General features: G+C 46.4%; 1 protein-coding gene across 1 annotated transcript in view; it reads left to right on the top strand.

Annotated features, from left to right (window-relative positions):
- The window catches only part of CCDC93 (CCC complex scaffolding subunit CCDC93), a 1,137,947-nt gene that overhangs the window by 914,215 nt on the left and 196,205 nt on the right, over positions 1 to 27,527 (top strand). The window contains exon 19 of the mRNA XM_078682376.1: positions 19,558 to 19,640. Within this exon, the coding sequence (XP_078538502.1) occupies positions 19,558 to 19,640 (83 nt within the window). The remainder of the gene's footprint in view (positions 1 to 19,557; positions 19,641 to 27,527) is intronic.

Here is a 27,527-nt window from a genome sequence, read left to right as displayed (position 1 = left end):
AGAAGTAAACCCAGGCAGAGCCGTGTGAATATAACACTAGCTGTTTATTTTTCATCAATAAAGCGTCGTTTGACAGTTGGTTGCAAAATAGGGCACATAGAACCATTAAACAGGTTAAACAGTAACTTGGATAAAGAGGAAATGAATTGAGATAGAAGGCAGCGCAAAAAGAGATGGATAACCTGTAAAGTGCAGCTGGCATTTGTAATGCTGCCCACCAAAGGAAACATTTATTATCCGCAAATATTCATCTCATTAGAGGGAAGGGAACATCCAGCAGATAAAACGCCACTAGGAGGTCAACAGGAACCAATATGGGAAGTTAGAAAACCAAACTCTGCACAGGGATATGGGAAAATTGTTGGATGAGTTAATGGAGGAGATTTACTAAATATGAAAAGGCTAAGGCCAGTGAAATGTTCACACGACAAACAACATTTTGAGTAATACTGGAAATTCAGCAGAAAAGAACACCTCAGAAAATTAGACTGAAAAATAACTTCATAGTATACATAAAGCAAATTAGTATTGGTGCTTTGTTTATGTTTATTTAATACGCAATGAGTTTTAATGATACTCTTTAGCATTGTTGATTGTGGCAAGGAGACATAACTTGAAAACATTTGTGCTGAATAAGCTCACTCTTTATCGACCCCTACGCAAAAGTAGTCCTTTCCAGCCTCCTCTCCGAGTTCTCCATTCTGTAGAAAAAGCTCTCACTCGCCTCTCCAACGCCATCGCCTCCACCCATGACAGTCGTCATGCCTCCATCCTGATCCTGCTTGATTTGTCTGTGCATTTGATAGTTTCGCCCATCCCACCATGCTTAGAATGCGTGCCTCTGTTGGGTGCAGTTATAATGTGCTTCAGTGGCTATCATCGTACCTCCACTTTACTCCATCTTATAGTTCTCTTCAGCATATCCTCTCAGCTGTCTCCCATTGAATGTCCCTCAAGGCTCAAGTCTACATCCTCCTCTCCTTCTCATTCGCCATTTTCTTCACAGAGCTCCAATCTCATATTTCTGATTGCTAATTGCTATGTATCACTGTGTGACACTAGGAGTTCTTATGCTGAACACCTGTAGCAACTGCCTTGGGCTTGGTTGGCATTACAGTGTTAGAGCCCCGCCACTGTTTAAAAATGCATACAGCAATATTTAAACGTTTGGTGTCTCATCTTACCAAATCTGTCTCACCCCGATAGGTCATTGAATTCTACCCACAAAACTGGTTAGCTGATGGCAGCCATTAAAATTGGCATCCGAGGGGTACAAACCGGAAACATTATAAAGCCTTACTGAGTGAGAAGGCGGCAGGGTGGGCTTACTGCAGATGGCAGAATCTACTTGAGACAGCAATATCAAAAGATGCATGCATCTTCTATAACATAATTGCAAAAGGTATCAAAAATCTGGTAGAGACTTCTGGCCGCAGATTCCTTACCTTAGAATTTCCCCAGGTGTTAGACTGGATTTGGAAGATTTTTCGTGAACAGTACCCTTGCGGCATGCAGTAGGTGGTATAGATCGGCTCCATATCCGTTGTCTGCGTCGTCCACGGCGTAAATTACATTGCGGTACCTATATAGACGCTACCCAGGTGCGCTGACATCAGTTATTTTCTTTCTGCACCTGCTAGCGCTGATCTGGAAAAGAGCTCTCCATCTGTTGTTTTTTTAGAGTTTTTTCGAGGTTTTTGTCGACTATTTTTTAGGTTTACCTACTGGTGTGTCAAGGAATAAGCCCTACAGTGCCTGGCACCGACCAATGTCTGTGACGGACCTGCACTTCATTTGTCTGGAGTGTGGCCATAACACCAAGGCGTTTTCCCATTGCAGGGCCATGGCTCCGAAGGCTTTGAGGGAGCGGTCCTTGAAGCTGCTAGCGGCCTGGCATACAACTCCACAGAAGTAGAGATCCTGGTCGAGGGGAAGGTCTCAGTTCGTGGAGCTTTAAGTCCTCCTCGTCCCATTCGAAGTCTTCGGGACACTCAGGTGGGAGGTTCAAAAAGAAGATCAAGAAGTCAAAGCGCTCTTCGATCTTCAACTTCTCCTCGTCTCTCGGTCGGCGAGACGAGGGAACCTCTGCGTTCTAGGCCTCGCTCCCCAAACCGCTGCCTGGGCCGATTCCACCCCTCCCCGAATTTCAGAACGCCGTAGCAACACCCTACCAATTGAAATAATTTTATGAGGCCATGCGCTTCGTATTTGTGCGTCACAACCCTGTCTGGTCTGATTCCTATGTAGCCCTAGGGATCCATTCCTGGATCTGAACCAACACTGGTCCCGCCATCTTAACCTTCCCTGACGCCGGTCCCGATGCTCTCAGGGGTGCCATCCCTATTGTCACTCATTTTCACCCCTGAGTCCGACACAGAGCCGAAGGTGCATCGTCCCACTCCAACGACAACAGGAGCCTTGCCTCATAGATCAGAGCCTGAGCCTTCATTTTATCGGCCAGGCCTCTTGAAGGACTGGGACCGGTCGCTGGACCCTTTAGAATACCGGCCCAATGAGGAAGAACAGAGTGTGGACTTGTGTGAGGACCTGGGTGATGCCAGCGGCCTGAATACGTCTCCAGATGCTGTTCTGCTTTCTCCCCCTACCCTGGCTACAGAGAAGTGTGCTTCTTAGTTACTGGCGGTGTGGAGGGCCGCTGAGGTTCTTGACCTCCAGCCACCCACGGTGGCAGTCAAGCCTAATCTTTTGACAGAGGTGCTGCAACCTGAATTCTCCATGTCGGGAATACTTACTCCCATTCAATGGCACACTCACTTGCATCCTTTTGGGGACCTGGTCCGAACTCAGCACATTGGCTCCTGTGAATAAGACAATTTCCCGCCTCTCTCACCCTGCTATTGGGGCCCCAAACGTCCTATGCAACACCCTACCCCTGAGAGCTTGGTGATCCAAACCTCCACCTCTCAAGCCGCTTTCCCTACCACTCCCCTGGATAGGGAATCCAAGAGGCTGGACTCATTTGGGATGAAGATGTTCAATTGTTTATTTGCTAATAACTTTCTCACTGGTTAATAGATCTGCTCGATATTTTAAAGGTTGTAAGCAAGTTATGCCTAGAGGAGGGATCTGAGGATTCAACAAGATCTGATAAGGGGGCAAAGATAAGGGGCTGTAGATGGGAGTAACGTATTATTCTGATCATTCTCCGATCTGGGGTTCACCAGGTACGCCAGAATGTCTGGATGATGTTCTTAGCCTGCCATTGAAGCAAGCAGGCTTTCTCTGTTGGGGAGACTTGAAATCATGTGGGGGCTTGATGACATGGGAATCCTTGTCACTATGTACCCAAGGAGAATTAACCCAATTTAAATATTATCAACTTTCAGCCTTGTGGGCCAGACAGCAATGGGTATATCAGGATGATATGTGGTTAATCCAGGCTATGAAGACAGAGAAAATCAATAAGGAGCTAGCCTGGTGGTATCGAATGTTAATTCAAGGACAGGATAATCTTGCCAATGATCAACAGTTATGGTAAAATGATTTAGAAAATATTGATTTGAACAATGCCTGGCAAGCCTCCTTTACACTGCTACGGGAGATAGTCAAACCAGCTTATTTTAAGCGTAACCACTTGTTCACCCTTTATCGTGTTTATTGGACCCCTGCGAAGTTAACAATATTTTTTGGAACTCAGTATGTATGTTCAAGATGTAAGGATCCTCTAGCGAATGATTAACATATGTTCTTAACTTGCCGGGTGTTGGTTAAATTTTGGGTAGATATTGTTGAATTTCTGAAAGATGTTACAGGAATTCAGCTAGAAATTACCCTGTTACTTATTTCTTTTGGTTTATGTCAGGATAATGTATTGACATTTGATAAAAGGGCCACTAGATTAATTTTTTATGTTATCCTATTGGGAAGACGAGAAATATGTAAAGCTTGGAAATTGGCTGCTCCACCCCTCTTCTCTGGGTGTAAACAAAATATCATACGAACCAGCCAATCGGATATCGCATGTGATCCTAGAAGTCAGGATAAGGTTTGGGCCTTGTTAGTTGACTGGTGCCAGAGAGCGGGAGCCAATGATTAAGTCAATTGTGGTTGTTGGTCCTGTTCCCTCTCAGTCGTGTGATATGAGGGGTAGGAATGGAAGCAGCTATTTCTTGTCTGGAAAGGCTCTATTTCCACCCGGCCCTCAGTTTTGGAAATGGAGTATCACCTACAAGTTAATTGACAGGATGAGGACCAAAAAAAAAAAAGATACGGGGATGGACCGAGGTAAACAGGTGATTCGCAACATAGGATGTTCAGCCCCCTTGGGGCTCATGTGGAGCAGGGCGCCATCCCACCGGGTGTCGCTTACACACTGTTTGACTGATGGATGTGCAATATGGCTCAGTGCCTGCACCCAATCTGCAGCTGGTTGCCAACCCCTGTTGTCTACGGCCTTAGCCGTACAGCCTTGTATGTGTTAATAACTTCGGTGTTGGTTAATGAGGTGGACGGTATTTGAAAGGCTATTGGCAAGGTAAGCCAACTGTTAAAATCTCAGGTTGATCTTTTCAGTTTCTTTAACAGTGGACAACATTTTATGAGCGAGATAGATGGGAAATGCTACTTTTCTGACCACTCCTGTAAATATTTCCCCCTTTTGTCCAGATTTGTGTGAAAATCAAAATATCAAAAGTAAGCTAAACATTGCCAAGTGTTGTGTAGACCTCTATAACTATGCCAACCGTATAAGCAAATACATTTTTTTGACTCCCACCATCTATCTTTGCCCTGCACCCCCTTTTTGGATTTGCACGAAAGCTACGATTCTTGCAGTGGGGTTAACATGATCTCAGGCTGCAAACATTCATGCATATTCATTAAATAGCCAGTATGTTATTAGCACATGAAATTGTTTTTCCTCACCCCTCCGCTTTTATGGATCTGCGTGAAACTTGCAATACCCACAGAAAGCTAAAAATGGTAAATGTCTGTCAAGTGTCTTATAGGTTGATCAAGTAATGGCACAATTATTGGCAAATTAACACTTTTTGACCTGCTTCCATTAAATATGCCCCCACTTAATTAATCTGCTCAAATTAAAAAACGCCAAGAGTAATGTAAGCATTTTAAGTATCTGCCTAATTATGTGCATGTTTGTCCAACAGCACTAAAGTTATAGATTCATCAAAAATGCACCTTTACAACTTTCGAGGTATTTCTAACATTAAACCTCTTAATGCTCAGACTGAACTACTATTTAAATGCGAATTTCTTGAAAACTGATGAACGGACACCAAACCAAGCAATGGCACTTCCTCGAGTTGAGTTCTACTTACTTGCTAAGTTTAGTTTAAGTATGTTCAACCATTTTTCCAGGATCTAAGAGCCATTAATGTGAGTTAAAAAGGGAAATGTCACCTTTGGGGACTAATCTACTTTTTTTGGCCATCGCTTGATATTTCTGCCTCCTGCTATGAGGAAACAAGAAGAACGGCACAGCAGGCACATAGGTTTCACCTCAATGTTAATTTATTTTCCAATCATAGGATGAGAAATGGGCAACGCTTTTCGGCGTTTGCCTTCAACTGGGCCATATATATATCTCAGCCCAAACAAATCATGAAAAACCTTAGAGTAAAAATTGATTACACCTTATCTATGAAAGATCAAGGCTCCTAAAGAAAGTCTAAAGAGTTTGAGTGTGTGGTTGTGGGAAGGGGTAATACGAGAATTAGTTCACGCTGCTCCCAGTTACCCATTAATACATCTTTTCACTCTGGCATTCACCCATTCATTCTTTGAGGTACCCACTCATAATCCATATATTCATCAACCCTTTAATTTATCTTTGTATCACCCACTGACCAAACCACATGCACCAAATCACCAAACAATACAATCTCACTGGAAAAGCCAATGTCTATTTATTTGTAAGGGTGGGCGGCCAGCTACGCTCCGTGCACGGAGTGCACGTAGTGCCGTCTCCTACGCATTTTGCGTAGCGGGCGTAGCCAGGCGGCACTACGCGCGCTCCGCAGACGGTGCGTAGCCGGCCGCCACCCGCCTCCCTCCCGCCCTCCCTAAATACTTAAATAAAAGGATAGAAAGCTTTTAAAAACACTTACCTTGTCCGCCGCGTCCCCGGGGCTCCCTCTCGCCGTCCCTGGATTCGCGCCGCCATTTCGGATACTAATGCGCATGCGCGGGCGGCCGCGCATGCGCATTTCTCATGAGGAATGCGCATGCGCGGGCGCCCGTGCATGCGCATTAGTATCCGAATCGGTGGCGGCGCGAATCGCGGGACGGCGAGAGGGAGCCCCGGGGACGCGGCAGACAAGGTAAGTGTTTTTAAAAGCTTTCTATCCTTTTATTTACGTATTTAGGGAGGGCAGGAGGGAGGCGGGCGGCACGGAGTGGGGCTACGCGGAGTGCGCGGGTGGGCGTAGTTTTGTGCCCACTTCGCGTAGCTCCGCGGAGCCCCACTCCGCACACTACGCCCAGGGTTATTTATTTGTTATTTCTAAATAAACTAGCAATCTTGCAAAGGAGATCATCTCCATTTGATGATTTCTGCATGCAGTCCTTATGGAGTGCTGATGAACGTTTATTATTTTATTGTGATGCTGTTGTAAGATTACCTTCCCAGTCATTTACGAGGTTGAGTCCATGGACCAGAAGTACTAACAGCTGGTCACAAAATACTGGCCACAAATTGTGACTAGTATTTTTGCAGTGTTCTTTGAATTTTACTAATTGACCTACCTACTAATTGGTTTATTCATAACATTGTGAAGCTGAGTGGGTCGAAATTTGACCTACCTCATAAATGTTAATGAGTTAGGTCACAAATTGAGATGATTTTCTCTGATTGGATACCATTACAGGGATGTTGGCCTGCTAGGGTCAGCAGACCACCATGTCTGGGATCTCATTTAATTAAAATAAACTTTTTTTAACTGCAGCCTGGTTTCCTTAAAGTAAACAGGCCTGTGTTTGTGAAAAAACATAAAAGGCCTACGGGCCTGTTTTTATATTAAGAAAAAAAAAGGTTTACTTTTTTCAACAAAAAAAATGTGTGTTACCAGTGGTCCTCTGGATGACTGCCTACTCTCCTATAAAGTGTTTTTTTTCTTTTTTTAACATTCATAAGTTGAAGGGGTCTCTTTTGTAAATGAGTACCACTTCAGACACGGGGACTGATCATTTTTCATTGTTTTGTGACCAGATTTGGGTAACATAATATACCAATTCGGTATTTGGAAGGGGCACCTAAAACATGCCCCATCCTAGTACCAAATCGGAATCAATTTGCTATCCGATTTTTAGGAGTCTTTATAAGTTTACCAACTTCTAAAATGGGATTAGTACATTTTAGAAAGCACTGTAATGCATACAAACACCAAACCAGAGTGCTTGTGACCAGAGGAATTCCTGGTATATCTGGCCCCATGTTAAACAGATTCTTCTATTTTTCCCCAAATGATTTTTCCAACCATTTTGATATTTTCTTGTTGGGTAATTTCTCTGTTTTACATTTAGTGTGACCAGAAAATGTGTGCTGTTTTCTGTACATCTGGCTGTGGTGAATTCATGCCGTATTAACTCACTTAGTGTACCATAACACTCAAACCTTTACTGATATCCATGAAACATCGTTTTTGTGGTGCTGAATATATAGTTCCTTTAAATAAATCAATGTTTTTATTAATGATGATAACAAAATTCTCACATATATTATGTCTTCACAATTGCACATTTTGATTCATTTACTCAAGGTTTTGATTTTATTTTATTTTTGCGTGTCAATTTTTTTTTGTCTTGGAGTTTAGTATTTTGGATCATAGAATGCGTCTTCAAGCTATCATATAGTAGAGACTTCTATTCACAGATTCCCTGAATTTTTGAATATTTCCTCAGGTGTCAGACTTAATCCCCAAAAATTTTGCAATACCTTTGTGCACTGCCAGTTGGCACTGTGGGACTCCACACTGATGCTGTTTTGTTCCGGAAATTATGTGCGGCACAAATATAAGTACCACTTTTGCAAGCTGACTTCAGTTTCTTTCTTTCCTTGCCACCAGACGCATATCCAGAGCTACCTCTCTTCTCTTTTCAAGACGTTTTCATCAAAATTCGGACCTCAGTGTGTAAGGAAAGTGAATCTTCCCAAGATGACAGGGTTTAAATCTTTTTGGGACTGTCGCAAGCAAATGTCTGTGACAGAGTCCATCAGGTTTGTCGATATATTAGAACACCATCTGGGACCACAAGTCAAAGTTCTACATTGCCGAGCATCAGAAGACCCCATGTTGTGGCCGTCAAAGGCTAAAGGTCGGTCCTTGTACCATTTTCAGTCCATAAACCGGTTCCAAGGTCATTTGTCGTCCTGTTCCAAATCATCGGGTAAGTCCAAGAAAAAACATGTAAAAATTCCAAGCGGGGTCGGTCCCTTCACGCCACTCGTGTACACCTGAGAAGGTGCAAGAGTGTCCCCATGCTTCTCAATCTCACTCCTGTAGTTGATCGACATCAGAGTCAATCCCACAATTGTCCCAGCACAACCTGTGCAAAATGGGCCATCTGCAACGCTGAGGCAGATAGAGGAGTTCCACAAGGTCATTCTGCGAGTCTTTGGATCCCTTCAGACTCCCTCTGGCACACCTATGGGCCCCACAGAGCCAAGAGCCCCTCCATCTGGGATACATCCAGTGAGTTCCCCCTCTGTGCCAGTTTGATCCTCTGAACCCATCACCAAGCCTCTACCGGTGGCTTTTCCAACTGCACCGCCGGTTCACATTGGAAAATGGATGTCGATGGCAATTCCATTAATGCTAGAAGGTGAGGTACACCTCATTGTGCTCTTCAATTCCAAGTCGGTGCCGCCTGACCTCAAGCTGCAGCCTTTGCCCTTTCCAACTTAACTGCTCAACTTCCCAGTTCTGCAGAGCAGGTCTCAAACTCTCCTTTTTTTATTTTGAACAGACTCAGACAATAAGGTCCTCAAGGATGCCAGTGGCCTCGACAGCTCTCCTGACTTCAGCCTAGTCTCTCCTCCAGATCTTGCTACTGAGGAAAGTGTGTCCTATGCAATCATTATGCAGTCGGCAGCAGAGGTTCTTTACCTCGGGCTCCCCATACTGAAGGACAAAACTAATGTCCTGGCCAAAGTTCTCCAACCGGGGCAGACCAATACTGAAGCCCAGTTGCCCTTTAATGGGGCCCACACTGACATTCTCTTAGGGGCAAGAGCTAAACCTTGTTCTGGTCGCCCGGTGAATCTCCAGATTGTGCAGCGCCATTGCCATGCACCCAGTGACCTCACTTTTTTTACTCCATACCCTTCCTCCAAGAGTTTGGTTGGGCAAGCTTCCACCAGCAGACACAACCTGAGTTCTTCCTCCATTGCCCCATGGGGGAGTCTGAGAGTAGAGACTTTTGGAGAGAGGGTCTTTTTTTTCCCACAAGTTTGGCTCTTCGGTCGATCAATGCCAGTTGCCTTTTAGACTGCTGTTCCTATCTCTCTTAGACTTTGTAGGTCAAGTCCTTCCAGGTGTCCCTGAGGACCTTCACCTTATACTAACTAAAGCCGTACAAGGTTGGCGTGACGCTGCAAAATCTACTATTCATTCTGGCCTCAATACCACAGTTTCCAAAGGACAGGAGATTGGCACTTGCATTGCTATCCTTCAAGATGCCTAGATGAGCTATATGGGTTTCCCCAGTCATGTCTAGCCATCTCTTATGGACATGGCTTTTGATGAGACTCCCCTTTATGGGGACAAAGTGGACTCTGCTCTGGACCGTTTTAAAGACAGCAGGACCACAGCATGCTCCTTGGGCTGGTCTGCTCCGCCATACCAGCCGTATCAGCCTTTCGATATTTCCACGGCACTGGCAGTGGAACCCCTTACAGACAGCCATTTCAGCCTCAGCAGGGTTCCCAGTCATGTTGTGGCCGAGACTGTGGAACGCACCGGTCCCAGTGGCCGGGACAGCGAGCTAGCCAGTCAGTCTGTGGTAAAACCTTTGACATCTTTCAGGTTCACTATCACTGTACCGAAGTTATGCCTGACTCCTTCTCAGAGGCTCCCTATCAACTGATCTATTCTGGACATGGTCCGGTTTTGTGCTTTTCCCCCGGTAAAGGAGAATCCAGGATATTTGGGCTATGATTCCAATCTTCCAGCCTCTGTCCTGGATCTCAGTGAGGTAGACTCTGTGGCTGCTGGGACTGATGTCCTCCTGCAACCTGCTGGTAAAATACGGCAGGTGGCCTATTGGGGCTCTGCAGTGGGATCTGAATTCTCAGTGGGTGCAACTTTAAGGGGACCTCTCCAATCATGTCCAGGTCGCGGAGGAGACAGTGAAAGACCTAGAGTGATGGTTGCCCAAATGCGATTGTGTCTGCAGCAGCCCCTCACCTACCCCACCCAGAACTAACACCAGAAACAAATGCAACGCTTCTGGGCTGGGGTGGCCACCTGGGAGAGGGGGAGATCAGTAGAGGCCTGGCTCCACATATACCTCCTGGAGCTGAAAGCCACCAGCTTGGTGTTGAAAGCCTTCCTGTCATCCATAATGTATTGTAATCGGACACTTTTTAATCGCAACTGTCACTCCGAAGAGCATCATGGCGCTACGCGAATCCCTGAGTTGGAACAAAATTGGTTAGCTGCAGGAGAGAAAGAGGAGCTAGATAAGTGTTCTGCATAGTGCATCAGGGGCTAAAAAGATCCAAGTTTCTAGGGCCTTCCTGAAAAGCGTTTCAGACTGGATCTGATGGAGCTGGTTCGGGAGTTGGTTCCACGCATTGGAGCCTATCACTGCGAGCGATTTTCCTCCTTTTGAGACCTATCTAAAAGCTGGTGGTTTTAACAGGTTTGTGTTAGAGGATCTAAGACTCCGGGAAGGTATATAACGTGTAAATCTAGCCCGGAGGTAGTGTGGTCCTGAGGAGTGAAATATTATGACGGTGATTATCAGAATCTTAATCAGGACTCTTTTATGGCTAGGCAGCCAATGTAGTGTTTCTAGGGCCACCAATGCAGATGACCTTCTAGGCCATTTCAGCACTAGACGTGCTGCTGCGTGTTGGACCATTTGGAGTTTCTGTAGGACTGACTTGTTGGCCCCTTCATAAAGGCTGTTGCAGTAGTCCAATGTAGACGTGATTAGGGCCACAGCAACTACCTGTCTGGCTGAGTTGGGTAGCAGATCAAAAAAAGTTTTGAGTGATTTAATGATATGAAAACAAGTGCCAGCAACTGCCAATGATTGCTGTTTGAAGGATAGTGTGGCATCAAATTTGATTCCCAGATTTCTGACCACTTTCACTATGTTTGGAGGAGGGTGAGTGTCAGCTGGCCACCATATATTGGGAGAGAAGGAGGCCCCTTGTCCAAGTGGTAATATTTCTGTCTTTTCCGAGTTGCACGATTGGTTATCCTCCATTGGAAAGTCGCATTGAGACTTAAGTGGACATTTTCTTCCACCTGTGTGGTGTTTTGGTCCAGGACCAGGATTAGCTGCTTATCGTCCAAATATGAGATGGTCTCTATGTTGAAGGACGATATCAGACTGATCACCGGGGCCATGTAGGCATTAAAGAGCATCGGGCTAAGGTTGGACCCCTGAGGGACACTAGAGAGCAGGGGTTTTTCTTTTGATTTGTATTGACCAAAAGTGATGAGTTGTCTGCGGGTCTACAAGAACCCTTTAAGCCAGGCCAGGGCTGTGTGGAAGATGCCGTAGGATTCGAGACGGTCTAGAAGGATGACATGTGAGACCGTGTCAAACGCGGCTGATAGAGCTAATAAAACCAGAACTGCATTCTTTCCTTCCTTGATCAAGGGCATCTTTGAGAGATTCAGCCGTGTACAGTAGAGCTGATTCTGTCGAGTGCTGGGATCTGAAACCAGATTGGTTAGGGTGTAAGATATTTGCTTCTTCCAGGTAGGTAGTGATTTGGGTATTAACAAGTTTTTCATTGATCTTGCTAAGTCATGGTAGTAGGGAAATAGGTCCAAGGTTGGTGAGTGTAGAGGGGTCTGCAGGTTGTTTCTTTTGTAGCGGCTTGACTGCTGCGAGCTTCCATTCTATAGGGATCTTTGCTGACAGGGAGGCATTAATTATTTAGTTAATGATTGGATTGGATTTGCGGTATCGGTTATACCGTGTAAGATCGATGGAGGACAGGGGTCAAAGGGGGATCCCGAATTAATAGCGAGAATTGCCTGGCAAGATTGGTCAAGGCTAATCAGCTTAAATGTTTGCAGAGTCGGTCTATCTTTGCCTAAGGTGCTGTTGTTGTTAGTGGAGGGACAGAAGGTTGAAGTGAAATCTTGTTGTAAGGTTAGAACTTTCTGTTCAAAATAGTCAGCTATGCTATCGAAAAAGAGAATGCGTGGGGGGAATTTATTGTTGCAGTGATTATGGGTTGGTGAAAGAGTTAATTATCTTCAAGATAGATTTTTGATTTGAGTTAGCCATTTTAAGCACTTCTGTATAGTAGGCTTTTTTGGTTATTTTAATCTGGATGTGGTAGTTTTTGAGAGCAGTTTTGAATTTACTTAGTTCGGTCTGCTCATAGTTCAGTCGCCATCTGCATTCTAGGGTCCTACAGTAGGTTTGTATTTCTTTCTGGGTTTGAGTATACCATGTCTGAACTGTCATCTCCTTCCACCTAGGTTTAGCTTGTTGGAGGGGCAGGGTGCGGCCCTTTGTGTTTGGCATGTGCTGGGATTTGATTTCAAAGGAAATCAGCTTATGATCAGTCCAGGTTAGGTTAACTGGGGCCTTGACTGTGAGGGATTTGAGGTTGGAGCCAATTGTAGTGTTTACCACTTAAATAAGATAATACAATTAATGTAGTTTAACGAGGTATGATTTATTAAACCTCAGCCACAGACAGCACAAGCTCAACTGCCAGGAATCCCGACTGGACATTCCTAGCAACAGAACATCACAATGAGCTAATTCTACATTCTAAAGAGAACATAGACATGGAGAGAATGGTATACAAAGCTAGGCATTACACCAATACTGTCTAGCATGTGGCCAGCGTTGTGAGTAGCAATAGAAATCCTCTGCTCTAGGCCGAATGTGTCCGTGGTTTCCTTTAAGTTTATTGCCCCCCCGGGTCATTGAGTATGTCATGGTGGATATTAATATCTCCTAACAGGGTACAATTGGAGAATCTAAAGGTGAGTGAACTCACAATGTCTCCGATACTGTCCAAAAAGGCTTTATAAGGCCCCGGTGGGCGGTAAAGTAGTGCTCCTGCAAAAGCGAAGGAGTCGTGTAATTGGAAGCAGAAACTAATGCCCGCTGCTCCTTTGAGGTCTGGTAATTGGGATACTGAGCACTTCAATGAGCTACAATAGATAATTGCCACCATACCCCATGTTGTTCTGGTCTATCTAATCTGTCAGAGGAAGACTGGTGGAGGTCCACACAGACAACACCACCTCCATGTAGTAATGCATTAAACAGGGCAGAATGGGGTCGTGGGCCCTGTGGCAGGAGGTGCTGCCTCTGGAAATGGCTGGACCATCACTAAATATTCCTGGAGGGAACCACCTGGTGGGATATTTGAAGGCCAGGGCGATCAACTTCAGCCGTCATGGACTAGCAGATAACAATTGCCAGTTAAACCCAAAGGTGGTACAAAATCTCTTCTGCGCATGGGGAGAAACATGGCTTAATGTCTTTGCCACTGCTGAAAGTGTACTGTGTCATCAGTTGTGCATGTTAAAGTTCTGAAGGCATCTTTCTCACGTTTTTCCTACAGTGGGACTCAGGACTCCTATATGCCTTTCCTCCGATACCTCTCCTATCCCGAATTTTAAAGAAGATCAGAACAATTGGAACCAAGTCATCTGAGTGGCTCGGGATTGGACATGGAGGGCAGAGCATTCAGAGGTCTTGGTCCTGAGAGTCTGCCCTCTGATCAGATTGCTCCACCAGGAGCATCTGTAGTCAAAGCAATGGGGCATTGGTCTTACTCCTGGACATGTGCAATCTCAATCTTGTGCTTGGAGATTGAGCAGTGACAGCTGAACACTTTTGACTTTCCTCCGAAGGTGGTTGATGTCATCTTGTCAGTCAGACCTCGCTCAATAAAAACCGATTACACCTGTTGTTGGGCCAAATTTGTGGTTTGGTAAGGTACACAGCAAACAGACCCCCTCCAAGCGGAGTGATCTAATGTTTTGGGATGCAAGGCTAGGGCCCTCAAAACTAATTCATTGGATGTTCAGTGCATGCTGTTAGAATGGCCAAACCATACTCAACTCGCGCTCATAAATGTATACTCCAGACCGATGGGAATAACGAAGCCCTCACCCACCTTTGATGAGCTCTCTCTATTTCTGCCCACAATACCCCAGGGTGCTAGGATCCTTCTGGGGGGAGATTTTAACTGTCAGTATGAGCCGTTAACCCTGACTATGGAGGGAGAACTTCTGGAGGAGGATGACCAGTGGGGAATTCCGCAATTAGTTGGCCCCCCAGCTAAGCCATGGTCACCCTTAGCAACACAAATTCTGGCACTCACTCTCAGTAATTCTCTGAGGGCTTGTAATGGCCGAACTAAGAGTGACATCCCTTCAAAACCCACCTTTAATAAACCAGGGCAGGAGTCTCATTTGGAATATATCCTTGTTCAGACATCTGACTGGAACAAGGTCTCTGACTTCGCGGTAGTCCAAAGAACTGACAGCGATCACAATGCGCTGATTCTTTCACTGGTTTCGCCCGGTGGTCCTACGGGTGATCAGCCGGCAGAGGCATCTTTAGATCTTAAACTAATTTTAACTAATGACAGGCGTAGAGTGAGGTGGACCAAGCTCCTGGACAATCCTGCCCACATTTCCGAGCTCTATGCACGGATCCTCCCCATATTTGAACGCGCCGGGGCCCTTATTTTTCAACCCTCTCCAGTAAAATTGTTTCCCAAGTTGGGCTCCCTCCATACGGAATTGGTGGACATCCTTGCTGAACTTCTAAACCCAATTGCGCGGAAAGGGCCCTGCAGGGGGCAAAGACCCTCCTGGTTCAACTCAGCTTGTAGGAAGGCAAAGGCCGACCTCCTCGCTGTATTGAAGCACCCTAGGGACACAGAGATAATTAAGATTAGGAGGGCGGAACTGAAGCAAGCAATCCACCATGCAAAGGTGGAATGGGATTATTCCAACTGGGAAAACATGTTGGCCTCTCTCCAGACTAGAGATGCTCGCAAATTTTGGCAGATAGTGAGAACAGGGTCTGCCGAGCCGACTCAAGCTGTGGACGCCAATATAGCGGCTGCGGTGTGGGAGGACCACTTTCGCAGCCTCTATGAAGAGGTTAGCCCTGGTTTACCCAAGCTCCAAGATGAGCTATCGTTTGAAAACCTCCTACTCTCCGGCAGGCCAACCGCGCAATCTAAAATTATGGAGGGCGTTGAGGCAATGCAATTTTCACTGGGGGAGGTTCTTAATGCAATATCTAAGCTGCCATCGGGTAAAGCCCCCGGGCTAGATAAAATCCCGGGAGATCTATTTAAGCACCAACCTAGGGTTTGGGCCCCCTACCTGTTGGAAGTTTATAATGCAATCCTTGGGGGAATGGCGGTCCCTAATACTTGGCTGGGCGCAGAGATTGTACCTATCTTCAAAAAGGGCTCTCCTCTGCTCCCAGCCAATTACAGGCCAATCAGCCTCATTGATGTTACAAAAAAAATCTTCGCGAGGCTGATACTTGACCGCCTGCAGGAATGGATGACTGACCATTCAATCCTAAGCACGTTCCAGGCTGGGTTTAGGAGCAAGGTGTCAACTACGGACCAAATTTTCCGTCTGGCCCTCCTCTTTTGGAAGACGGTGTGGGTGGAGGGGGGTACGTTGTATACCGTCTTTGTTGACCTCAGCGCAGCCTTTGATTTGGTTCCGCGGAGTAAACTATGGACGGTACTCGCCAAACTCGGCATCCCCCCGCTCTTTTAGACATCATTGTTCGTCTACACACACATAATTATGAACAGGTTAGGTGCGGGAGGATGGGTAGCCTTTCAAAAAGATTTCCCGTTGGCAAAGGGGTAAGGCAGGGATGTGTTCTAGCACCGACTCTGTTTTGCCTCTTTGTCAACGGGGTCATCGACTACCTAAATAAGGTCCCCAACACAGATGCACCAAGGCTCGGCGGCAGCAGGGTGCCCGCAATTATGTTTGCGGACGACACCCTGCTGCTGTCGAAATCCCCAATGGGGATTCAGCGTATTCTGGAGGGCTTTGAGGCATTTTGTGGAGAGCATGGTCTCGAAATAAATGCTCTCAAGACCAAGTACATGATTTTTAATCCCCCCAAAAAAACACTCCCCAACCCCTCTATAGGCCTGAACAGGTTAGAAAGAGTCTTTACGTTTGAGTATCTGGGTGTGACCATGAATGATAATTGGAATGGGGTGACCATCAAGTTAAGTCCCAGCTCAGATTGGCTCAAATAGCAGGGGGAATAATCAGGCTAGTTAACTCTAATAAATCATCTGCTAGACCGCTAGCCCCCCGTTGGAGATCTATAGACTCCAGGCCAGAGGTGCGATCCTCTATGGCAGTGAACTCTGGGGACATGTCTGCAAAAAAGAGCTGGTCATTGCTGAAAACAAGTTTCATAGACAACTCTTAAAGTTACCGGCTAGCACCCCCCTTCTGCCCCTTAGGTTGGATCTGGGTCTAAAACCTTTGGACGAAGTACTGGGTGTAAAGCCCTTAACCTTTTGGAGAAGATTATGTTCCACTCCTGAGTTAGCCAACTATAGGCAGGAACTGCAGGAAATTCTTGCTCTGCCTACTATAGAGAACATCCCGTGGTTTAAATATCTAAAAACTGAGTTTGCCCGGCTGGGTCTTCCGACCCTGTGGAGTGATCCTGAAGTGGCCTGTCAGGGACTGTCCCGCAAACATCTGGTGGCAACTTTCCATGCATGCAACCTTGCATCCCACACACAGGGTACACGCCCAGATTCCTTGGCTAACACTTTTCTTGGGGTGAAAGATTCCTACAAGTTTGAGTCAGTTCTTGATGACATTTTTCCGAATCTGGGCAGGAAATTATATCTGCAATGGCGGTATGGCAATCTTCCGCTAAGAGCATTTACCAGTAAATGGAAGCAGCACTCCCTGGAAAACTGTCCTGGCTGCAATTGTAGGCTCGAAGATGAATTGCATTTAGTTTTCTTTTGCCCTGCCTAGATTGCGGCTAGAAGGTTTTGGATAATTCCACTCTGTAAAAATCTAGGGTTTGCTAAATGCTCTGAGGCCTTTAGAATTCTTAAGACTGACCTTTCAAAAGTAACTGTTTTTGCAATGGCCAAATTTCTCGAAGCAGCATGGCACAAGAGATTGTTTTTAATTCCCAGGGCACTCCATCCCTGATTCAGATTACGTATTAGTTAGTGTATAAATTTCTTGTACCAGGTCATTTTATGTAAGATTTTAGCTATATTGTTAAATCGCTCCTACTTTTAATTCGTAATATTATAGACTGTTTGTAAATAATTAATCAGTACTGATTTATTCGACTGTTTTTACAGTATAGGTTGTTGTGTATTGGGGCATTCTCTTTTCTGTGTGCTATCCCGCTATTGATGTAATACTGATGTCTGATTTTTGTTTTGTATTAATTTTATGCTTATCTTTTATGGCAAATTGCCGAAATAAAGATTAACGAACGTTGTTTATTCTCTCTCTCGCCCGACAAGGCTTTGCTTTGGGCACAGTTAAAGGGTACTTTTTGTCTCTTTGGCCTTCTTACGGTTCCTGGGCTAGCTGTCATTATTTAAAATACCTGTTGTGATGCGTTTTTGATAATGGGCTCCAGCATTTGTTCTTCCTTCTCCCTTTGTTTTGCCTCAGTGGAATCTTAACGTGACGCTCACATATTTGATTTGCACTTGCTTTGAGCTGCTGCACACCTGTTGTTTGCTGCTTTTTACCACCAAGACAGTGTTCCTCATCCCCATAACATCGGCAAGGTGGGTTAGCAAGCTCAAAACTCTTTGTGTCAACCCACGTTATCCCCCTTCTTCGCAGACAAGCTAGTTCTGTGGACTTGGGCATCCTACTTTTCAAAAGTAGTGACGTTGTTAGACATCTGTCAAACCACCACCTAACCAGCGTTCTATTCTCCATTTCACCCCTTTAAGGAAAAAAATTCTAAGCTTTTACTTGGAACGTACCAAAGCACACCAAGTGGAGGATCAGCTCTTTATGGTGTTTGTGGCAACAAAGAACGCTAAGTAGTGCGGACAAGGAACATTTCTCACTGGAAAGGGATCTGGGATCCTTTTACCACAGAAAAAACTGATACCACATACTTTGGCATGCGGAATTGCTGTCCTGGACATTTGCCAGGCAACTACGTAGGCGTCTCTCCATATAATCACAAAGCACTACTTTCTGGATGGCTAGGTTAAACGAGAGCAGCACTCCACCCTCTCGGACCTGCAGGAGTTTCATGTTTTAGACAATTCAAAGACCCACCTCCTAAAATGTATTGCTTTCATATCTTTTCAGAAGGTGAGACTCTATGGTTTGAAGTCTCTAATAGAAGGCAAGATGGCAGCTACCTAGAATGCCGCACTGATCACTCCAGGCAGCTCCGGTGAATGCTGTGACAAGGAGATGACTCTCCAAAAAGTTAAAACTTAATTACCTGAGGATTATGTGGCATGTGGCGGACTCCACTCAGCCACCTGTATCTGCTATTGGGCTCCATCCTCCAATCGAAGAGAGTTTGGCGGTCTGGTGCTGGCAAGGCCGACCGGCATCACTTTTTCATCGTTGTCCAGTTGCTACTTTCTTTTTGTAGAGACTCTATCTAACTGCAGATTCCTCACTGCCCCTCTCCCCTCGTACCCCTTCCTTGAATTGGACTCTGTGCATTAAAAAGATCTCAAGTCTAGGAATCTGCACACTGATCGAAGCCATTTTGCTGCTGGGGCTGTGCGTCTGGGAGGCGAACAACCTCGTAACCACCTGACGTCAACACTTGAGAGTGGCGCCTATATATGCTCCGCAGCAGAACTGAGTCTGTGCGGACCTGCACAGTGCCACTTTACGTCAGGCAGAGGTACTACTCAAAAATTTCCGTATCCATTCTGATGCCTGGGGAAATGTAAAAAAGGTTGGGAATCTGCAGCTAAATGGAATCTCTAGCAGAAAGAACATTACTGGAGGTATGTTACTTGTTCTTTTGGCTGGTATTGAAAAGGTGATCTCAATGCAAAGCGTGCACCAGCCACCAGTCCTGATGTAATACAATTGTTTGGAGACAATCCTTGTAATGTGTGGTCCTTATTTCTAATACACTTGGAACTTCATAAAAGTGGTTTCATAATGTCTATAACTCGAAACATTGAGTAATACGTTAGTGTTTAGCATTTGCGGGCATATTTGTTTTTTTCATGGACAGTTTAATATTTTCATTATTTATTTCTCTTATTGGCAGGGAATTGGGGCACTATTTTTAATCTCTTTGGTTTAGCTCAGAAATGTTGCTTCGTCATCTACACTCTACAGAGTTTCGTTTCAGTCAATTAATCTATTGTCTATCTTTTAGTTTCAGCAACACACAAAGAAACAAAACAGTTCTTTACTCTGTACAATACATTGGATGATAAGAAGATTTACTTGGAAAAAGAGGTAAATAATATTAATGTTACCGATATATGCTGTTTTTCATAGAAGCTTTCTGTGATGAGCAGTCTACTTTAAAGATCAGTGTCATATTGACATTTTGGACCACTTCTACCTTATGGATCCCACCAGAAACGCGCCAGAGACTCTAGTGCAGCCACCCTTATTGTCTTGATCGAGACATGTTTGAGTCCTCAATATAGCTCGCACCTTCAGTCCATCTTTTACATGTGTCACGATAGACAAAACACAGTGCATTCTTTTTATTTCCAGTAGACTTTGAGGCGCAGGTTTCAGTGTGTTCTTTTGTTTTGTTAAATGCCTTTACTCTCTCTTGTAATGCCCATGCACGGTATGAAATATTTTCAGTAAGTCACATTTATATATTGGACACACATGTAATCTGCCTTTTTGGCCTCAATCTCACCGTTGCTCACCTAGACAATCTCTTTTGAGATTCAAAAACCTTTATTGGTAAGTTCCAAACACATACAGGAAACTGCATATTATGGAAAGGAAGAGCATGAGCGTGTACAAGGAAGCACACCATCTGAACAGTGGTACAATACAATGTTATCCTTTTAGAGCCGACCAAAGTGCTCCTATGGGCACACTTTAGTCCATGGGGTCCAACCTGACCTCTGTCCTTCAATGCTCGTCATGGTCCAATATAGTTGCATGGAACAGAAGGGATGCAGCTGAGCATCCAGTAAAAAGGAGGACTAAGGGGAAAGGGAATGGGGGAAACCTCTCTGGCAATGTGGAAATGGCAAAAGAAAAAGCTTTTGGGGCGCAGGTGGACGCCCACCATATTGCATTCTTGTCTACCCCTCTACTGCAGGGCCTTGGTCGCTACACTGTTCTTTCAAAAACATTTGCAGGGGTTCCCATATATCCAGGGATTGTGCTTGCGTGGGCATCAGGTCCCAATACTCAAACAACTGTGTATGGCCAAACGCTGCACCCGACAGCCAGTCATCTCTCCGCGGCCTACGCTTACGGCCCCAGGCAGATCGCCACGCGCCTCTTCGCCAATAGCTACAACATAGCAGCGAGTCGTCTGATGGTCTTAGGTAAAGATTTAATATAGCCCAACAGGGCAAATAACACTCCCATGCGAGGTGCGTTAATGAGGCCTCAGACGTTCCACAAGGCACACAGCATGCTTCTGCACTTAGCCCTGCCTTACACATCCATACTGGGGTTCTGTAGAGTCTGTAGAAAAACTTGAAATGGACTAATCGAAGTCTGTAGTTGGGCGACAGTTCCCTAGATTGCGCGCAGCAGTAGGCCCACACTCCTTCCTCAAACAGCTTGCCCAGGCACTCCTCCCAAGCAGCCTGAGCCAGGGGCACAAGCACAGGGTAGTCTCGCTGTATATCAGTGTACAGACGCATTGAGTTTACGAGGTGAGGGGTTTGATAAAAAGGCTTCCAAAACCTGAAACGTGGGTGGATCCGGCAGGAATGAGGCAAATTTCACCCTCATGGCCGCACGGAGCTGAAAAGAAGTCATCCTGTCCAGGAGTTCCATATGTTCCTCACCCAGAGCGGCTTCTAGGTCTATGAAAACCCTGTCAGGGAATGCCCGACCCAGCGTGTTCACCTACCTAGACAATCTTACAGTAGGGTTCTTGATAGTCTCTAGTACACGCCATTAGTGAGCTGTGCAGCTGACAAAGAAGAGTGTAACGATCCACAAGTCTTGAGCAGTCTCCTACCCCTTCTTACATGCAGTGTTATTGTGAAGCTGAAGAAATGCATTGATACAGCTTCAGGCAGATGAAAAAGAACTAAAACATGAATACTACAAGCCTTCTAGTTTGAAAGTAGCACTGTTATATGCCATATCATTGCTGTTTCTGACACTCATATTGATCAATTAATAGTTCTTTAAGTGATACCATTTTGCGCTGAAAGTATTGTAGCCCTGGTTGAGATATTTTAATATGCGTTTGATATTTGGGACAAATATTTGGTACAAATATATCATTGCTTTGTTCCCATACCAAAACGTATTTATTCCACTGACAACTTGGAGCCATTGCTCTTTCAAGCAGATGGTAGTGGACTGCTCCACGGATGACTAATGCTTCCTGAACGTAGCGGTGAGCTAGAGACATGACTTTCAAACAATTTTGTACTATTTCTTGCTTGTACTTCTTGGCAAATAACAGGAATTATGTCCTGGTGTGGTTGAGCTTCAGTTAAGTGCTGGAAATTCACGCCTGGCTGAGGATCAGGCAGTATTTGAGTGCTTAGATGGCTGCAGCGTAGGCGGTATATTGGAGAATTGTGAGGCTGTTATCTATGAGTAAAGCCTCAGGGAATCCTCAGGTGATAGCGATCTGACGTGAAGATGCACTTTTGAACAAACTGGTGGTGGTTGAAAAGGTAGGAGGAGAAACACTCCTACCACTTTTTAGAGATTTGAGACATTGCCAGTGAATCCCACTGGAAGCTCCAGGGTGTGAATGATGGTGTGATGGGTGACAGTGTTGAAGGCAGCTGAATAGTTCACCAATATCAGGAGGCTTGAGTCATTCTCATCTTTGGACAAAAGCGTGTACGCAATGTGTAAGGGAGCGGTCTCCATGCTATATCATGATCTGAAGCCAGATTGATAGTTGAGCATTAATGTGATCTTGACGTTGAGCATAGACTGCTGTTTCAATGATCTTGCCAGTATATGTAAGTGCATGATGATCCAGTAGTTGGCGAGGTCATCAGGGTCTAGTGTAGGCTTTGTGTGTTCACAATTCTCTAAAAAGGCTTCATGCAACAGAACAGAGTCCTGTGTCACAAGAAAAAAGGACAAGAAGTAGGAATGTATTCTTGAAGTTGGAAACCATAGTCTGTACTAACACTTTTATCCAGCGCGTTGGTGTGCTTTCGCTTGATAGAGAGCACCTAGGTAGATAGATATACATCTGTTTATTGCGATTCACACTGCTGTTACCGTTCTAGAATAACACTGTTTATATGAGTCAATGCCCTTAGATTGTGGGAAATAATGTGTGTGAGTCAGAAATCCAAAGCTCTCTGAAAATGCCAACAGAGGGATGCAATATTTCTAAAATGACAGATCATCTTCAGTCCCCTGAGAACAAGCCAGGATATAAAGCTGCAAATCAAAATGCCTCCTCTTTCTGATAGGCTGGCAGGACACCTTTCTGAATAAAGTGGTATTGCAAGTATTGCCTGAAATGTGCAATACACTGTATCATTGTGCACGATATCTTTTTAATCACTCCGTTTAAGGACATATTTTTTTCTGTTTTTATAAATTCGATTTTTTTTAATCAAGCTATTTCAATAGCTCTTGTTATTTTATATTGTAAAGGAAGAAAACATCCCTGCCTCTCAGCCTTTTAGTGTTTTTTGGTTTGTTTCCTGAATATGGCAAATGGGTTCCCAGTAATTACAGTAACGGCATCAAGGTACCAATGTTGTGGTGGTTTATGTAAACTGCAATGCTAACAAAGCACACCCTAAATGAAATTCATTTTCAATACATCTGGTATTTCATTTTTAGAATCAAACATTTTATTATGCGGCCAGTAATCATTGTACACAGCCCAGCTGACTACATCAACTTGTCGGCAGGGCGTATTCAGGCAGGTGTCGTACACAGCATCTGGACCTACAACCCGGAGGGCGGTCCCGCGTAACTGAAGCATTAGCAACCCCCACCGGATGCACTTAGTCTGCAGTTTTATAGAGGAAAAGTCCAACAAAACCAAGAAAAACAGTGCAAGCAGCCCCGTTACCCACTCACCCCACCCCACTCCCCCCAGGCCGCCCAACCCCGCCCGTCCCCCCACCCCACTCCGCATCCGACATAACCAGGACCCAACTTGACAGAAGCACGTCCCTTTCCCGGCCGGGCAAGACCCAGCATCTCACGGGCTTGGTATGGCGCCCTTCGGCTCCAAGGGTATAAATTGTAGTATTTGCAGATACTTCGGGCATGTGACTTCCCTAAGGTCTTTGGACAGAAGCTGCAAAAACGGAGCCCACAGAGCAGCATATTCGGACCCCCTACCGTCCACACTCAAAGAGAGGCGCTCCCTAGCCAGGGCATGCCACAGACGCATCAACCAATCACGTACGTCAGGTACGTCTGGGGAGCCCCATCGCGCCAGCAACACCTGTCTCGCCGCTAATAACGCCAGCGCAAGTTGTCGCCCAGTCAATGTGCGCAGAGGGAAACTTTTAGGGTGAGGCAGACCAAGCAAGGTGTGTTCGGTAAGCCTGGGCATTGTAATCCGAAACGCGCTGTCCAACTCGTCCAGCACCGTCGTCCAATAACGCTCTAATTTCGGGCTGCGCCACAGCAAGTGGAGGAGGTTCCCGGACATCCCACAGCCCCTCCAGCAGAGACCTGATTTTGCCTTATCCCATGTTGCAACGCGGGCAGGGGTGTAGTACCAGTATGTCGCCGTTTTATATGCCGATTCAGTGCCAGCCGTATTAGCGGTCATATGGTGTACACGGTAGAACACCTGTTCCCTTTCCTTATTCGAGAGGGGGCGCCCCAGCTCCATTTCCCACCGCACATGCGTTGTTTCCGAGGACAAGTCAAGATCATAGCATACAATTCGGAGATGAGGCTCCGGTCGTCATTTTTATGAACAAGCCATCGCTCAAAAGATGTGAGAGGTCGCGACATGAGGGGGGTTATCCAGTGCGCCACTTGTGCATAGGAAAATACGTCCTCTGCCTCTAATGGGAAGTATTCCGCTCGCAGCACAGGGAAGGGGATCAAACCCTCCAGGTCAAAGAGCATGCCCACCCTCTTACATCCCTTCTCCCTCCAGCGATGGAAGACCGGGGACGCACACCCGGGGGGAAAATCAGGGTTGTCGACAATCGGCATCATTGGCGAGGTGAAGGAGGTCCACCCCTTACGAATCGCCAATTGGTCCCAGGCCTTTAATGTCAGAGCGGTCACCAGTGAGGAGTATAATCCCCACAATCTATCTTTGCGTGGCAACCATAGCTCTCTCCATATATTGCATCCTGCCACCTTTTGATCCATGAAAAGCCAATGTTTACTGGACATGGGCCCATTCCACTAAGCAGGAGGCCTGGAAGTAAGCCGAGAGTTGCGGGAAGCCTAAGCCGCCTGCTGCCTTCGAGAATGTGGTCGTTGTGAACATGGCACGGGGACGTTTATTATTCCAGAAGAACTTATTCAGTAAACCCTGAAGCTTCTTCAGTGCACCTTTCTGTGGCGGTCGGGGCAGCATCTGGAAAACGTAAAGAATTCTAGGAAGGAGGGTCATCTTAATGGCTGCCAACCTACCGAACCAGGCTAAGTTGAGGCGGGACCAATCTGATATGGATCTGGAGGTCTGCTCAATCAACCTATTATAGTTCAGAGAGAGCGTTTTAGTCAATGTCGAGGCCAGCTGAATACCCAGATATGTGATGTCAGACGGGGCCCAACTGAAGTCGAAATCTCTCTGCAGATCTTCCACCTCAGAAGGCGGAATAGATATATTCAGAATGTGGGATTTAGAGAAGTTAACTCTAAACCCCGCAGATCTGTGAAAGGCTTGGAGCTCTGCAGAAAGGTGTCGTAAGGAGGAGGCGGGATGTCGGAGCGCTAAGATGACATCGTCCGCATACAGACTGATTTTATGCTCATCCGCCCCAAAACGGATACCGGTAATATCGGGATGTGACCTGACATGTTGGGCGAACGGCTCCATATAGACCGCAAATAGAAGCGGTGAGAGGGGGCACCCCTGCCGCGTCCCTCGGGCGATGGAAAAGGGCTCCGACCTACAGCCGTTAACTCGAACCACTGCTTTGGGAGCTGCATAGAGACACTGAACCCAGCGCAAGAAGTTGTTACCAAACCCGTAGGTCCTGAGCACCTGGAAGAGGAAACCCCAGCTCACCCAATCGAAGACTTTCTCCGCATCAATGGACAGTAGAAAAGCCTGCGCTTTCGACCGGTGCACTATGTCCAGTAAATGTAGCAGCCTCTTGGAGTTGTCACCACCTTGCCGGGTGGGAATAAAGCCCGATTGGTCAGGGTCAATCACTCCGTCCATGAGGGGGCTAAGCCGCGCAGCAAGGATTCCCGTGAATAGCTTAGCATCTATGTTAAGGAGCGAGATTGGCCTATAGGAGCCGCATTCAACAGGGTCCTTGCCAGGCTTGAGAATGACCGTGATGGCCGCATCAGACATAGTAGGGGTGACCGAGCCCGTGTCGAGAAAAAAATTAAAGAGGAGAGTTAAGAGAGGCGCCAACTCCCTACAGAAGGTTTTTATAAAATATAGCCGAGAAGCCATCAGGCCCGGGAGATTTGGCCAATTTAAGTCGAGAGATGGCAGAGATGACCTCCTCTATACGGTTCTCCGCTTCCAGCTCTTCCACCGCATTAGGGAACAGGGGTGTAATACCAGCCGATTCAAGATATTGGGTTATATCTGCCGACAACTGCTCCTCCCCCATATACAATGTATGGTAAAACTGGCGAAAAGAGACAACAATCGCCGTGTCAGAAGTGTGAGACGTCCCCTGTCTGTCCCGCACCTCGGTAATAGCAGAAGCCTGGGCCCGTGCGCGTAAGCGATGTGCCAGAATCCTGCCTCCTTTATCTCCACTCAGATAGAATTTGTGACGCAAGCGCAACAGCGCATGTTCTGCCCTATCTAGGTCCAGATGTCTGAGCATGCGCCTCTTTGCCTCGAGTTCTCTCCATACTCGACGCGCCCCTGTCCTCTTATGTATAGCCTCTAGTCCCCGCACTTTTCCCTCCAGCTCCCCTCTTTTTTCCTTACGCAGTTTAGCATACGTGGCCGCAAGCGAAATGAAGTCCCCCCTGACCACTAGCTTTAGTGCTTCCCATATTGATGCCACCGCCGTGTCCCCAATCGAATTTTCAGCTAGATAGTGAGTGATAGTGTCCCTGATCTTTGTGACTACGGAGTCAGCGTGCAGCATGGAGTCTCGAAGTTGCCAGCCTGTCGAGGGGGTCGTGAGCTGCCCAAGGTGATCTTTACTGATAGAGGCGCATGGTCAGAGAGAGAGCAGGGAGCAATGTCGGCATCAGAGAGGTAGTGATCAAGGCGTGCATACGTCCTGTGCGCAGCGGAGTAGTAAGTGTAGTCACGCACTTGGGGATGTTGCTCCCGCCACACATCATGGAGCCCACCATCCGCCAGCCATTGCTTCCCCTCCCCGGACCAAGCACCGGAGCAATACACCCTGTGTTCAGATCTGTCCAGCCCCTCATCCATCACAAGGTTAAAGTCCCCACCTATCAGAAGGAGCGCGTCAGGGGAAGCAAGAACCTGCGCCAAGGCCATGCGCAAAAACGGCTCTTGTTGAGTATTCGGGGCGTACAAAGACCCTATGATGAAGATCATGTCCCCCCACTGCACCCGCACCGCCAGAAACCTCCCTCTAATATCGACCAGCTGCGCCAGTACTTTGCATCTCACCCGTGCACTAAACAGCAAGGCTACCCCATTTTTCTTGGCAGGGCCCAAGGACCACAACTGCAGCGGGTAACGCCTGTCGCGCATGCGCTGGTCATCCTTAGGGAGGAGGTGCGTTTCTTGCAGAAGGCATATATCCCCTCCCGCATTCTCAAGCAGGGAGAGAACCGCTGAACGCTTCACAGGATTGTTGAGTCCACGAACATTGAGGCTCACCACCTTCAGTTCTCTAGTCATCATCCCACAAGCAGGATAGTAACTCTATCACCTCAGGCCCCCTCCAGGGGTGTGCAGCAAGCACCCGAGCATCCCGCCAGATACCCTCCCGCCACTAGCAAGGGACAGTCCAGAGTAGTCTCCTCCAAGATCCCCCCGTGTCTGATGCGGAGCCCCCCCTCCCCTACCCCCCTCCCACCCTGAACACCCCCCACCCA

This window comes from Lissotriton helveticus, chromosome 3_1 (assembly GCF_964261635.1).
Source record: "Lissotriton helveticus chromosome 3_1, aLisHel1.1, whole genome shotgun sequence".
NCBI classification, from domain to species: Eukaryota; Metazoa; Chordata; class Amphibia; order Caudata; family Salamandridae; genus Lissotriton; species Lissotriton helveticus.
Note: the sequence above shows the minus strand (reverse complement) of the source record. Positions and strands in the feature narration are given on the sequence as shown.